The following is a 13,482-nucleotide window of genomic DNA, read 5'->3' as shown; positions in this document are numbered from 1 at the left end:
GAGTCTCCATGGACCATGAGCCCCTTGTAGGTGTATGGGTCAGAGTAGTGGTTTACTCTTTCATCACAGCTTGAGCTGAGGGATCGAAAAGGAGAAGAGAGAAAAACAATGCTTATAATTTATGCCCCTTTTTTTAAACATGCTATTTTCCCAGACAGGTTTATGTGTTTCTTCATAAAGAAGTTATGATTTCCAGAGTCCAGTGAGTAAAGTTAAGTGAACAACAAGTGTTAAATGCTGAAGAGTCAGAGACTGAGAAGAGTCAGGATAAAATAAATAAATAAAGAGTCTATTAGAGAGACGTGTGCGCAGGTGGGGAGGACGTAAAGGAAGCCAGAGAGCAAAATAGCTGTGGACCAAGGATGTTGGAGGAGAAGCAGCAGCAGGAGACTGAAAGATGGCAACCATAGTAACAACAAAAACAGGACCCCTTACGTCAAATATGAATTCAATATTAAGGCTACCTCGAGTGTTGTCGTGTTCGCGTCCTTAATGCGCCCTTAGTTGGTGGCAAGTGCTCGAGAGAGCGCAGAGTTTACAGTTCCAGTCCAGACCAGATGAGGGCGAGCGTTTGAAATCGCTCTGGAATGGTTTTCGACACTGCACGTCACTTTACGGCAGTGTTTTGCTCTCTGCCGTAAAGCAAGGCGTTCGGCTTGAGACCAGAGAAAGGTTAAAGTGACGCCTCGGAAAAGAGGTAAATACTCGTAATTATCGTATTATGTTTTCTTCCAAAACGCATTGTTTTGTCTTCGGAGGCGTGAAGCCCTGACGGTACTTTGCTTGCGATGCTAGCTGACTGCATTAAAGCCGAGTGGATCCGCTGTCATTGACGACAAACCTCCGAAACAGTCGCAGTGAACTGTCGATCTGCAGGAGTCTGGAACTCTTTCGTAGATAAAACTGAGGGTAATAATATCTTTAAACGGCGTTGTTTGGTACGGCATCGGCTTTGTTAGCTTCGAATATTAGCCTAGCTTCATCTACCGAGCTTCGTACAGCTTTACCGTAACGCTGTTGTTACGCACATCGCGGTGCGTTTCTGTATGAACCGTTTAGCGCAATGAATTCCTCGTGTTTCACATTGCTAGAGAGAAAGATTTATATCCTCGTTAACCTGGTTCACAATGCGCCACATGACACTGTAGTAACAACGTTCACTTGCGTTCACAAGGGCTTTATTTCCGAGTGTTTTAAGATGCGATTATGTATGAACGGCCACCGATGCAGTGTTGTAAGAGTAGTATTTATTTATTAAGTAATAAGTACTTACTTCAATCTGATCCCAACGTAAGACAGGTCCGGTCATGATGAATCTTGTCCCTTATTTTGAAAGACAGACACGGTGATGTGATGTAAATGGAACCTGACTCGTCTGACCAGACCACGTTTGGTTAGAGCCACGTATGAAAACGGTTGTTTTGGTTGGATGTTTTATTGGCTTTAACTAGGCCTGCGCGATTCAGGGGAAAATGTGAATCACGATTTTTTAGCTAAGAATTGATGTCACAAACCACGATTTTTTCCTCATGAAATACATAGTTTATTGCACACATAGACCGTGACAAGACAACGTTGCATCACCAGGCATATGACGTTTGAGGGGCTGATACAGATTTGTGGTAGTGAGGCTCCGATCAGGGTTTCTGCTGCCGATCACATGGATTGACAATGAATTTGTAATCAAAACGATGAGACCTTCTGTGTCGAAGATGTGAAAACATGAACTATTTAATTCAGAAAGGTTTTATTATACCTCTTCTAGGAGGCAAAAAATCTTGCAGAATGCAGCAACTATTATATCAAAAGGACACAAGTGAAAAACATGTAATTTGATGTGAGACGTGAGTCTCTAGAAACTGTGCTGTGTCCGTGAAATATTGACATACCGTAGCGGGACTCCGAGAAAGTAGCATTTGAGATGCAAATCCAGTCGGTTTGTGAATTAAAAGCAAATCGAGAATAATTGAAAATCAAATGGGACTCATGGGTGAATCGAAATGGCCTTTTTTTTTCCAAATGATTTATCGTGCAGGCCTAGTTTTAGCCGTGTCTGACTGTCCTGCTCCGTCTTCAGAGCACCATGCCTTTCTGGGACCTTCAGTCTCGTTTGGGCATCGACGTGGACGGCTGGCTGACCACCCAGAGCAACGAGCAGCCCAACAAGAAGGCGGCGCGCTGCCATGTCTTTCAGAAGGAGTGGATCGAGTGCGCCCACGGCATTGGCTTGACCCGAGCAAAGAAGGAGTGTCAGTTGGAGTTTGAGGATTTCTACGAGTGCATGCACCGCACCAAGATGGTGAGTCAGGGACTCTGTTTGAAAGTTGGCGTTTGCATCTGTCTGCTAAGGTCTCATTGGGTTTCATTCCCGCACAGCTATTTACAGAATGTGTCTTTCATTTGTGCGTTCCGTCTCCCTTTGCCCCTCTTCTTGTCGTCCTACAGCAAAAAAGGCTTGAGGCCATCCGTGTGCAGCGAGAGAAGCTCATCAAGGAAGGGAAGTACACGCCACCTCCGAGTCACTCTGCAAAGGTGGAGGACTCCATATGAAGGAGCTTGTCCTCACTATCCCTGTGTACAGTAGACCTCAAGTCACCGTTGCCCCCTCCATGTAAAAGGTTCCAAATAAATATTAAGTTCTATTCCACCTCTGTTTCACTCATCTCTTAATTTGTTTCCCCTTTTCTTTTTTTGATATACTCAGCGATGACTGATGTCTCTGGCACTGTGTCGCAGGAATCTGTCTCCACAAACACAAAAAAAAAATTGTGTTTAAATAATACTGGTTTCATAAATGCAGAGATCTCACATTTGTGTGTGTGTGTGTGTGTGCGCGATATCAGCGGACCAATTGCTCTGGAGTAAATCTGAGTATTGTTTTGATCTACGTGCAACTTGAGTCACAACTAACAAGTTGGAGTATTTTTTTCACCATTTGTCACATGATCCGTTCCGTCCAAGTGACTTAACAGCGAACAGCAATAAATAATACAAGAAATACATGACACAAGTTCAATTTTTGCGAAGACTGAACTTCTGTAATTTCCGGACTATAAACCACTTTTTTCTTGCAGTCTGAACTCTGCATCTTGTGCCACAACTTTTTTACAAGCTAAAATATTGGGCCTGTTTTATTGACCTACGCGCTGTTTTCACCCATGTGTCTTGCTTCTTCTCGTCTCTGTGGGCAGAACTTTGGACACACAGCAAAAACAGTACATTTTGAGATAAATAAAAGATGTGAGGAGTTGATGATTCCAGTTTAGAAGATTGACCAGTTTGTTTCATGAGTCAGTCTCCATGTTGGAGATGGAGCTTAAATGTATCATGGTGTGGAACCTGAGTCTGCAAGGTAGTTCCTAGCACTACAATGATTATATATTGTTATATATATATATACACACACTGCGGTCGTTGCCCAACCGTAGGCGTGTCCACACAGGGGCTGTTCTGGAATGTAGCTGTTAAAGGATTTGACTGGCGGCTGGTTACATCTCTCCTGATGCGTCGTCTTCATTGAGAGCCATCAGCCAGTCAATGGGCTTGATGCAAGTGAACCTAAGAGTGATGCACGTGTGTGGTTTAAATGAGCTGTGTTTCCTGCCTATTCCTCTGAGGACTGAACACTGATACCACAGTGCCGTCGGTAATTAAATCTCCTCGAATGTTCAATTATTCAGCGCCCGCTTTACATCTTCACATTCAACGATACATTCAAGGTTTAAATCCCTGACTGGGGCTGCCGGAATCTAATCTGCTCCCAGGACAAAACAATTGTCCACTTTCTTAACCCACTGACCCAGTTCCAGTCGGGGCGAGTAAAAGCCCCGCAGCGTGAAGAGATGACGCGTCGAGTAACGACGATAACGACTGAGAGGACCAGAACGTCGTTTTGAGCGATGCCCAGCATTCGCCGCTAGATGGCGACACTGGATTATTGCGTCCATGACAACAACCCTTCAGTTCCCTGCAACATAGTTTTGGAGTCGCACAGGTCTCCTGAAGATTTATCACTTCTTACATGAGCTTGTTGTTGAAACTCAAGTTTAAGCCACCTGAGAGAGTCTTACCTGAAGATCTGCAACCGACTTGTGATCTATCCAACCTCTTAAAAGAATGGTTCTCATTGTGTAAATTCCTGTTCCTCTTTATATTTACCACTTTTCCTCATTGTAAACAGTCCTCAGAAGAACACGTCCCCTCTTCTCATCCTGCTCTCTCTTCACGAGTCAAGTAACGAGTCTGTTGTTGCTGATATTGTGCTGTAACCCAGGAAACCATGTGACACCTCTATATGCTAATAGCAGCCAGCTAGCATCTCCATTAGAGACGGGTTGCTGAGGTGACCACCAGCCCTGAATGTGGCTTTATTTCGGGCCTTTTAAGTTGGAACTGTGTGGCCTGTGTTGCGCCTATCGTTTGGTCTTCATGGACAGGATTTGGAGGCGCTGCTCTGGTGGGGAGGTTGTGGTTGGGTGGCCTGAAGATCCAGTCACTGCTCTTTGCAGATGATTTGGTTCTCATGGCTTCAACACCTTCAGCTCTCGCTGGATCGGTTTGCATCTGACTCCATGGTTCTCAACTGGAAAAAGATGGATCACTCTCTCTGGGTTGGGACTGAGTTCTGAGTGAAGGAGTTTAAGCAGCTCAGGGTCTTGTTCTTGCTTGAGGTGTGAGTTGGAGATTGGTTGATGAATCGTGCAGACATACGTTGTGTACCAAAGAGAGCTGAGCCAAAAGGCAAAGCTCTCCATTTACCGACCAATCTTCGTCTTATGGTCATGAGCTTGAGGTCAAGACGGAAAAGAAGGAGATCTCTGATACAAGGCTGAAGTGAGTTTCCTTCGATATGTGGCAGGCGTCACCCTTCCAGAGAGGGTGAGGTGCTCTGTCACTCCGGAGAGACTCGGAGTAGAGCCGCTGCTTCTCCACATTGAGGGGTCAGTTGAGGTGGTTCAGGTATCTCATGAGGACGCCCTTTGGAGCTCACTGTGAGAGTTGAATTTAGTTCGGTGTGCTCGCCTGTAACCCAGTGTTCTGGTTGACTCTCAAATGTCACTCTGAACATGTGATCCTCAGCACCGTCACTAAAGTCTGACCTGAGCGCACGTTTCTTCCAACTCATGAGACCAATTGACCCCAATTAACCATTGTCTCAGAGCTCAAAGTCATCAAGGTGCATCAGATAATGATGGAGGTTTTACTGAACCTTATTGTGGTCACATCTGTGACGCATTTCATCACAAGGTTTCCTTTAGGTCCACCCAGTTTGTTGAGTGGCATCACTGACTCACTGAATTGTTCTTCTCATTGAGTAGTTTAAACCGAGACGGGACTCCGGTGTAACTTCTAGATGTTTGACACAAGTCAGACCAGCAAGTTCTGACCGAGACAGAGAATCCACCTACCTTCGGGGTGGATACAATAGCAGGAAGCCCCTGAGGTTTAGAAACAGCAGCTCTGCACCGGCTTCTTCCAAGAGCTTCTTGTCTTTAGAGAGCGTCTTTAGAGATGTGAACCTCATCTCATAGTTAGGACCACGGATGGACAGCTCAGCTCCTCACTCTGAGACATGACGGTAACAATTTTCTTCTCAGTGTGTGAAACTCGAGGACTGGGGGCCAAACCTGGGACGCCAAGTCACGTTCTGTGGCCCATGACCTGAAATAAAGAGCTGTAGTGACGTATTAAGATGCTAGTGTTGAGGGTAAGCTAGGGAACAGACATTGTTTGGAAAGAAGGGACTTTGCTAGGCAGCAGGTGGTTGTTTTTTCTTCAAGCAGTGTCTTTTGTGCTTCCAAGAATTAGCTGACCGACAGATATCACTCAGTAAACAGTTGTTTACTGGCCCGTGGTTTTGGCTTTGAACCCTACGAGCCGAGCTCTCTCCTGGAACTAACTCAACTGAAACACTCCTTGGAGTCATCTCGAGGCTTCCTGGTAGAAGAGCATCTCCTGAAGATGCAGGGCACCGAACTCTGCTGTGCCCACAGCTTGTGTTCATTGGTGAGTGTTGTCCTCTGGCTCAGCTCACAATCATGACTGCAGTTGCTGCCCATGTCCAGTCTGCCCTCACTCAACATCCAAGTCCAACTCTTTCTGGACACCTGAGTCACCGAGGGCGACTTTCACCCCATTATTCCTTCGATTCTCCCAACTTTTTTCTCCAAGTTTTCCTCAGATTCCCGCCGTCCATCGGAGGCTGCTGCCTGGGTATGAATGAGGGATTAAATCAGATTATCATGCGATGAGAAAGCGCAGATCAGATGCAGACTAATCCTGAAAATATATGAATGAGCCGCAAATATGTGCGTGTGAACGCCCTTCTCCAAAGCCAGACCCTTTCAAACACACACACGCACACGCACACTCCCGGTGGGTGTGAGAGAGTGTGAGTGTGTGTCGGCCTGGCTCTGGCGGAGCTGTCGAGCTCGGGATGACGCAGGACTAACAACTCTAGTCTGACGATCGGAACCTCTTCCGTGGACATGGGTTAAACGCGTGGGAGCCGCGGAGGGATCCAACACAAGCCTGCGGGAGCAGCGAGGGGGAGGCAGCTGGGGTTGTGTCGGAGCCGGGAGGACGAGGAGAGGAGGAGGAGGAGGAGGAACCGGACAGCCATTTCCATCCGCGCTGGCCGCTTCACTCAGGCGGCGCGTGGATCTGAGGGAAGGTGGTCAGAAAAGCCCCGGGATTTGATCGTGGGAGCAGCGTCCATCCTTCCTTCCGGCCGGAGGAGGCAGCAGCGGAGGAGCACCGGCCTCGCGCGCTCTCAGCTCGGATTGCAGCTTCGCGACCGCCCGGTGAAGGTAAGCGGAGCCGCAGCTCCATTCACTCCAATCTGTGGCAAAAGAGCGAGCACATTTCACTGGTGTATGCTGAAATCGAGTCGGGTTTGGAGCCCAGAAACCCCCGAGGTGGATGATGGCTTCGGTTTTCCTGCTGTTGTGTCTGGATCGTGAGATGGTTCTCCATCCATCCATCCATCCACGCGCCAGGACCAAAAACACCCAGGCTCATCCAACAGCAGGAAGGCAGGCGCTGGACAAAAGAACCAGTCAGTCTGACCAGTCAAGCGATCGGGGCACCAGGGGGCATTTGGGGTATTGATCACAGCTGATGTTTAATTTCAGAGCGAAGTCCCCCCCTCATCGTGGGCTTAGAACCCCTCAGTGGGTCTCAGTGCTGCAGGCTGGTTCTGGAAAACACTCTGTTAGAGATGATTAGGGAGCCACCTCCTGCAGCTTTCTAGCAGATGGTCCTCAGGATGGTCTCCGTCCTGCCGTCTGTTGGACCTTCAGCTTCATCATTACTACTGAGGTCCTCCATCATTACTGCAGTATTAAGACTGTCAATTCACCCGTTGACGTTGGGGGAGCCGGTTGTTGGTGGCCTGATCTGGTTTGAGAATCTTCTGGATGTTGTCATTGTGAGTGATATGAAAGGACAAGATCAGACATGGGCGTATCAGAGAGGATGCTGGCGATGAAGAGGAGGAAGGCAACTCTGAGGGTCATGATGAAGGAGGATATGAAGGTGTGACTGAGGTCGGGGGAGGACTTGATCTGGTGACCTCTGATGGGAGCTGACCAAAGAAGATCGGACAGAAATTGCTTTTCCACTGAATAATTAATGGCACCATTATCTAAAGGCACAACTGCTTTCTTCCAAATGCACGTGACTTTCATTTCTCAGTTCCTTCTTACTTTTCACAAGCTCAGATTCTTTACCCAGTTTAGTATTTAGCTAGACAGAAGAAAGTCACATGATCAAGAGCAGACACAGGCAGGCTGTTGTCCCACCACAAGTATTAAGAAGATCACATTTCGACCTCCAACTATAACATCACTATGAAGCTCCAGTGAGACCCAGTGTGGAGCTGCTCTCCCCCACTCTTGGTAATGGACAGCAGGCTGACGGGCCAGTGTCTGAATAAACACTTGCTGCTGACAAAACTCCATGTCAGATCTAGAAAATCTGGGCTGTTAGCAAGGAGCTGGGATATATGGGACATACAAGTTACTGCACCTGAGGATTCAGACGGGACAACTCAGTGATTCAAGCACTCAGCTTGAAGGACTCATAGGTCAATACCTGTGTGACTCTCACCTAAAGCCTGGCAAGTTTGGAGGTGAGTCTGCAGCAGCGACTTGGAGCTGCATGTTTCCACTCTGTAAATATTCTACCTTAAAAAATTCCAACTCACTTTTTAACCGGAACGAACAGCTTTTAGAAACCTTCAAATCATTGGCCCTGGGTTCATCTTCCCAGCTGACATCTCCCTCATCTGCCGTCACTTGTTATTCATGCTGCATCCAAACAAGGCTGAGAGTGAAACCAGCAGCAAAAGAGAGCTGCCTGTGTGTGTCCTCCTCTGTGTTGTGAGCTGGTTTGCTAGCATGGTCCTCTGTCTCTGCTCCACACAGGCACGGTACTGTACATATGTATGAGATTGGTCGGGGTTATTGTTGTGACGCTGCATGTGCTGTGTTCACCTAACTGTGAGGGTTGTGTGAGTGCTGCCGCAGGATTGTTTGGGCCTCACGTGCTCTCGCTCACTGTGATTAAATCTCAGGGCGTCCAGTCATGCTGAGCAGTGAGACAGGCCCTTATTTCCCCGCCTGTTGGTGTTTATTCTTGTTGTTTACGCCTCTGTGCGTGTGTGCCAGTGAAGATGCAAGGGAGAGGGAGTGTGTACTTGTGTGTGTGTGGGTTTGGTCTAGACGCTCATCTATTCATTACATGCTGTGTTACTCATTATAACTGGCAGCTGCCATCAAACACAAGGCATTTTTACACACACATTTATGCCTGTTTTGTTTGAGTCTGTTTTGCTGCATGTCATTGTGAAGAGAAGTGCCCGAAAGTCTGAGGTCATTTAGAGCAAAAGTGAGCTCAGCAGCACTTCACACTGGAGCTGCGTGTTTATTATCATGGACCTCAGTTCAGCTGCAGGTCATGTGACCTGACAGCGGCAGGCCGAACACGTACGCCATTGAAACTCACATCGGCAGAAGTTTGGAACCAAGGCAGGAATCCTGCTCCGCTTGCTGCCTTTGAGGCTCCACTTCTCGGCCCAGCTGACGTCCACTTTCTCCCCCTGCCAGTTTGCCAACTCTCCAGCGAGCGCTTGTTCTCGGCTGAACTTGAGAGTAAATGGGTCACGTCTCTGTGTGAGAACTGTGAGGGAGCTGAGCAACAAACCATGGCCTCACAGTGGTGCGAAATTATTAGAGGATTGAGTTTAGATCAGGTCTTGACAGGCAGCAGCAAGGACAGATCAATGTGTGGTGAAGCTAGTCAATGATTCTGATCCTATTAAGTCTGAATCAAATCATGAGTCAGTGCTGGGAGCAAAAGGATCCTGGGCTTCCTCCCGATATCTTACGAAATTTAACTGAAAGTTTAGCTGTGCTGACGTTATAGCAATAAACTGGTTTTCATGCACATAATATTGCACTGCACTATCTGATTTCTCTCCTTAAAATGATGGTTCTTACAATATACTGTTGACACAGTATCGCAGAATACGTATCGGGATACGTATCGTATCGCAAGACACCTGCCAGTACACAGCCCTAACTGAAAGAGAAAGAACAAAAAAATGAAAAATTACTTCATATCAGTTATAGTTTTAGTCTGACATCACAAGGGCCACGAAAATACAGGCATTGGGCCGCATATGGCCCCCAGGCCACACTTTGCCCAGGTCTGTTGTAGACCTCAGTCCTAGTTTTCTAATTGATCTTTTATGTTGTCTGTTACACAAGGAGCAGGAGAGTTGTTTGTCCCACGAAGGTTTATTTAAGAGAGAGAGTCCAGAATAACGCAAATGGAACGCAGCACAAGTGCCCAACCGTAAGTGACATCAAAGGACGGATTGATCCAAAGTCCACAGGAGGAAAAAATGACTCCAATGTTGGGAGTGAGAAATGAAAAACACATAAAGGAGAAGAAAAAAATTGGAAAAAAAGAAGAAGAAAAATAAAGAAAATGGTCAACACGAACATAGTGTGAATACAGACACCAGGAAAACAACACAAAAAGAAAATCAGAGCCTCGATTGACTGAACTTATGAGCTCTTTTACGTAAGCGCTAGTGAGGGCGGCGTTAGCTCAGACTGCTGGTGGTGTCGGACTGCAGACCTAGTATTCCCGGTACACTCTGGAGTGTAGCGCTACTGAAGCACTTCCTCAGTTCTGTATGTTTGTTCTTCTTCCTCCTCTAATTCTGTTTAATTTTCAAAGCTGTCTTCAGCACTAGAGCAACCTTCTTAGCCTCATAATAGCACCTGTAAGGATTGGCTCCCCCCTCCGCTGGCTGTGGGTGTGACTCACAGGGACGGATCTCTCCTGTCCCTCGGTTCTCCTCGCCCGCTGTGGCTTTGAAGCTTCTATTCTGACTCTATTTATAAAAGCGCCACTTTGCCACTGACTCACTGGAACGCGCCGCGGAGGATTGTGGGAAAACTGTAACCTGCTCCTCGCATGGTTGCTGTGGATACCAGCGGTTCAGGAAGTGGCACACTGGGAGTCTGGCTGAACTTCTGGACCGGTGCTCTGGGAGAGTCAGGCACTCATAAGTGCTAACATGACTTCCTTCCTCTCCTTGGTCATATATATATACACAGGGGGTCATAATGTTCTGGTGCTGCTGGAGTTGAGTTTTGTGTAGAAATCTGAAGTTAACAAAACTGAAGCTTACACACTGTAACCAAATAAATGTGCCTTTCTCTCCTCCCTCTTTCCTCTCTTCCTTGTTGCCAACACGTCCCGTCTCTTCCTCACGCTCCACGTTGTCCTCTTTGTTTCTCCATCACTCTCCACCTGCTGAACTCTCCCTCTCTTCTTCCCGCTCCCTCTCCTCCTCCACAGTAAGATGGAGTCCTCGGATGATGACACTCTCAGCGAGCGCTCCTGCGTCAGCGAGCCGTCCTTCCGCAGCGAGCGCTCCTGCGGCTCTCTTTCGCCGTGCACCTCGTCTACGTTGGCGCTGCCCGGAGACACTCTACCGTGGAACCTGTCCAAGCACGAGAGGAGGAAGAGGAAAAGCCAGGACTCGGTTTTGGACCCGGCGGAGAGGGCGGTGGTTCGTGTGGCAGGTGAGGCAGCTGATTCTTGTTCCTCATGTTGTCACAAACTCGAGTCAAGGCACCTCAGAACAGAGGAGCAACTTCAACTGAAGACCAGAAACCAGAGGTTCAGGGCTCCTCCTTCATCCTGGTAACCAAAGATGGAAGAGCAATGTAGGTCAGCTGGTTCTCTGGAGAAGTTGCTGCCGCTGTAATGCAACACTGGAGTGAGCGCCTCGGTGGAGGTTTGATAATGGAGGAAATGGTGTCAGACAACATTCATCTCTTCTATAACAGAAACCTTAGACGATGATTGGCCATTATTAACTACATTACGGAGAGTTGTGTAGAACCAAGTTTTGTTTGGTGACCCTTGTGAGAACATGAAGGAGCTCCAACTTCATCCTAAAATGGCCGCCTGAGCTGATCCTCGCAGTTTAGCGTAAATAATTGCCCTAATGAAAAACACCTGACGTGAGCGAGGGGTTGTCAAATATGGCGGGTGCCATATTGGTCTCGCTGTTATTCGCGGGTCACAGGACTCGTTGTTTGTGGTGGGATGTTTGACACTGCTGGCGGCGGTGTGAGTTTTACTGTAGATATTTTAGGAGAAATTAAAAATTAGCATTCGACTCTGAAAAGAGGAGAGTTATTGAGACAAGAGTTCCCTGAATTATAAAAAAAATGCCCCTCAAAATGCCCCAAGTACTAATTTCAAGCTAACTGAAATTTCTAAATTTCCATGTGGGCAATTTTATATTTCACAAAAATATAAAATTGGAACACCGTGTCTCAAAATCCTTGCAAAAAACCCGATTGCCAGGATGAAAAACGAGAGTGGCTGGGTTGTTGTCTATCTGTGCCCAGCAGTCTGTCCAGGGTGTCCCCCACCTCCTGCGCCAGGTAGCTGTGAGTTTTGTGTTTGATGTGACATAACGTCAGATTAGGTCTGACTCATTTTACTTACGCTTATGTTAGCATTACATGTGTTTGTTTCTGTTAGCATACGAGCTAACGTTATCGTCTGCAGATAAACATAGTTGTTTACATTCACTCATCAGAATATGGGCTAATAAGGTAATAGAGTCCATTTGAGTTTATGGAAACATGGGCGAGGAAGCAGTGAATATGTTAGAATAATACAGACATTTCCCTGCTTTCATTTTAGCTACATTAGCCTTGGTTACTATTCATGCTAGCATTAGCACTTTAGCTGCTTTGGGTCTATTTAAGTTGTAACCGGGATCTTGACATTATTATTATTAAACACTTCTAAACATTGTTGTTTACAGTGAGGCTGAGATAAACTCCAGTTATTCATGACTTAATTTTCAACTCCAGATCCTACTCTTTCAATGGGTCGCTGTTTTTCAGGGCTCCAGCCTTAATCTTTGTTGACAGATATAGGAACGATTGATCTGGTACATGGCTTTTATTTGGAATAATTACATGGATATATGAAAATAAAACAAGACTGGGACTTGTATATGTGATGAGTATTGCTATTCTCTTGCTTCTCTGTCATATAAATCCTCTTGTCAGTGTCAGTAGTTCTACCTCAGGTGGCCTTAATACTTGCTGTAGTGTCTCCAGTGAGTCCAGCACTGGGTGGTTTGTGGTTGTGGGTCCATGTGTGCACATGAAATTCAAACTGAGTCAAATGGTAAACAAGCAGGGGAGCAGTGTCTGTGCGAGGGCTGGAGTCTGCTGTGGAGACAAACTCCGACCACTTCTGTGTGTCCCGTCCCTTCATCCGAACCTTCAAAAGTCACTCAGAGTTTTTTCCTCATGAAATATTTCTGACTCAGGATGTGGTTATTCAACATTTACGTTCAGGCAAGAAAAAAACCTCGGGATCTTTGATTCTTTTGGCTGTGAGACCATCACAGCTGTTGGCAGATGTGAGTCCAGTGATGTCATCGAGTTTATTTCCACATCACGCTGATTCCTTCCAGACTGTGACTCTGAGCTCTGGAGCTCTTGCTGCCTGAAGTTATTTGTTTGCGTTTCGTCAGCCAAAAGAAGCTAAACAGAAGTTCTTTACAAGATAAGTTTGTTCCTTCAGCCCAAACTTCCAAGTACTGATTTAATTTAACTGATGCAGTTGTGAAGCCGCAAGCCGTTCATACGACACGTGAGTGTAAAACTGGTGTAACTAACATCTAGATTCATTTCATTCTCCCCTGAAATGAGAGAAAGCTTCACGCCAGATTTGCTATTACGATGAGTTAAGAAACGTGGAGCCACTTCTGAAGCTGTTGCCATCACACTAACATTCTATGGCTGGAGCACAGTGGGTACTGACCACTGCAGCCTGAGTCTAGAGAATAAGCCGTCTCAGTTTCACACAGATTATCTCACACTGGCTCATTTTAATGAGGACAAGAAGTTCTGATTGAATTTGATATGA

At 46.6% G+C, this 13,482-nt stretch overlaps 2 protein-coding genes across 9 annotated transcripts in view; both read left to right on the top strand.

The window, feature by feature from the left end:
* Positions 1-571: 571 nt before the first annotated feature.
* Positions 572-2,647, top strand: ndufs5 (NADH:ubiquinone oxidoreductase subunit S5). Its single transcript, XM_053861906.1, has 3 exons — positions 572-697; positions 2,078-2,299; positions 2,446-2,647. The coding sequence occupies exons 2-3, from the start codon at positions 2,084-2,086 to the stop codon at positions 2,548-2,550; spliced, it is 321 nt and encodes a 106-aa protein (XP_053717881.1). The 5' UTR covers positions 572-697; positions 2,078-2,083; the 3' UTR covers positions 2,551-2,647.
* Positions 2,648-6,421: 3,774 nt separating this feature from the next.
* The window catches only part of macf1a (microtubule actin crosslinking factor 1a), a 147,312-nt gene continuing 140,251 nt past the window's right edge, over positions 6,422-13,482 (top strand). For 4 of the 8 annotated variants that reach the window (XM_053863886.1, XM_053863890.1, XM_053863885.1 and 1 more), the window contains exons 1-2: positions 6,423-6,809; positions 10,876-11,102. In XM_053863886.1, the coding sequence (XP_053719861.1) occupies positions 10,880-11,102 (223 nt within the window). In that variant the 5' untranslated portion in view covers positions 6,423-6,809; positions 10,876-10,879. Of the gene's footprint in view, positions 6,810-10,875; positions 11,103-13,482 lie in introns of all 8 variants that reach the window. The other 4 variants (XM_053863891.1, XM_053863887.1, XM_053863875.1 and 1 more) reach the window with 2 other exon arrangements.

This window comes from Synchiropus splendidus, chromosome 4, assembly GCF_027744825.2.
Source record: "Synchiropus splendidus isolate RoL2022-P1 chromosome 4, RoL_Sspl_1.0, whole genome shotgun sequence".
In the NCBI taxonomy this organism is placed as follows: domain Eukaryota; kingdom Metazoa; phylum Chordata; class Actinopteri; order Syngnathiformes; family Callionymidae; genus Synchiropus; species Synchiropus splendidus.
This window is presented reverse-complemented; position numbering and strand designations above follow the sequence as displayed.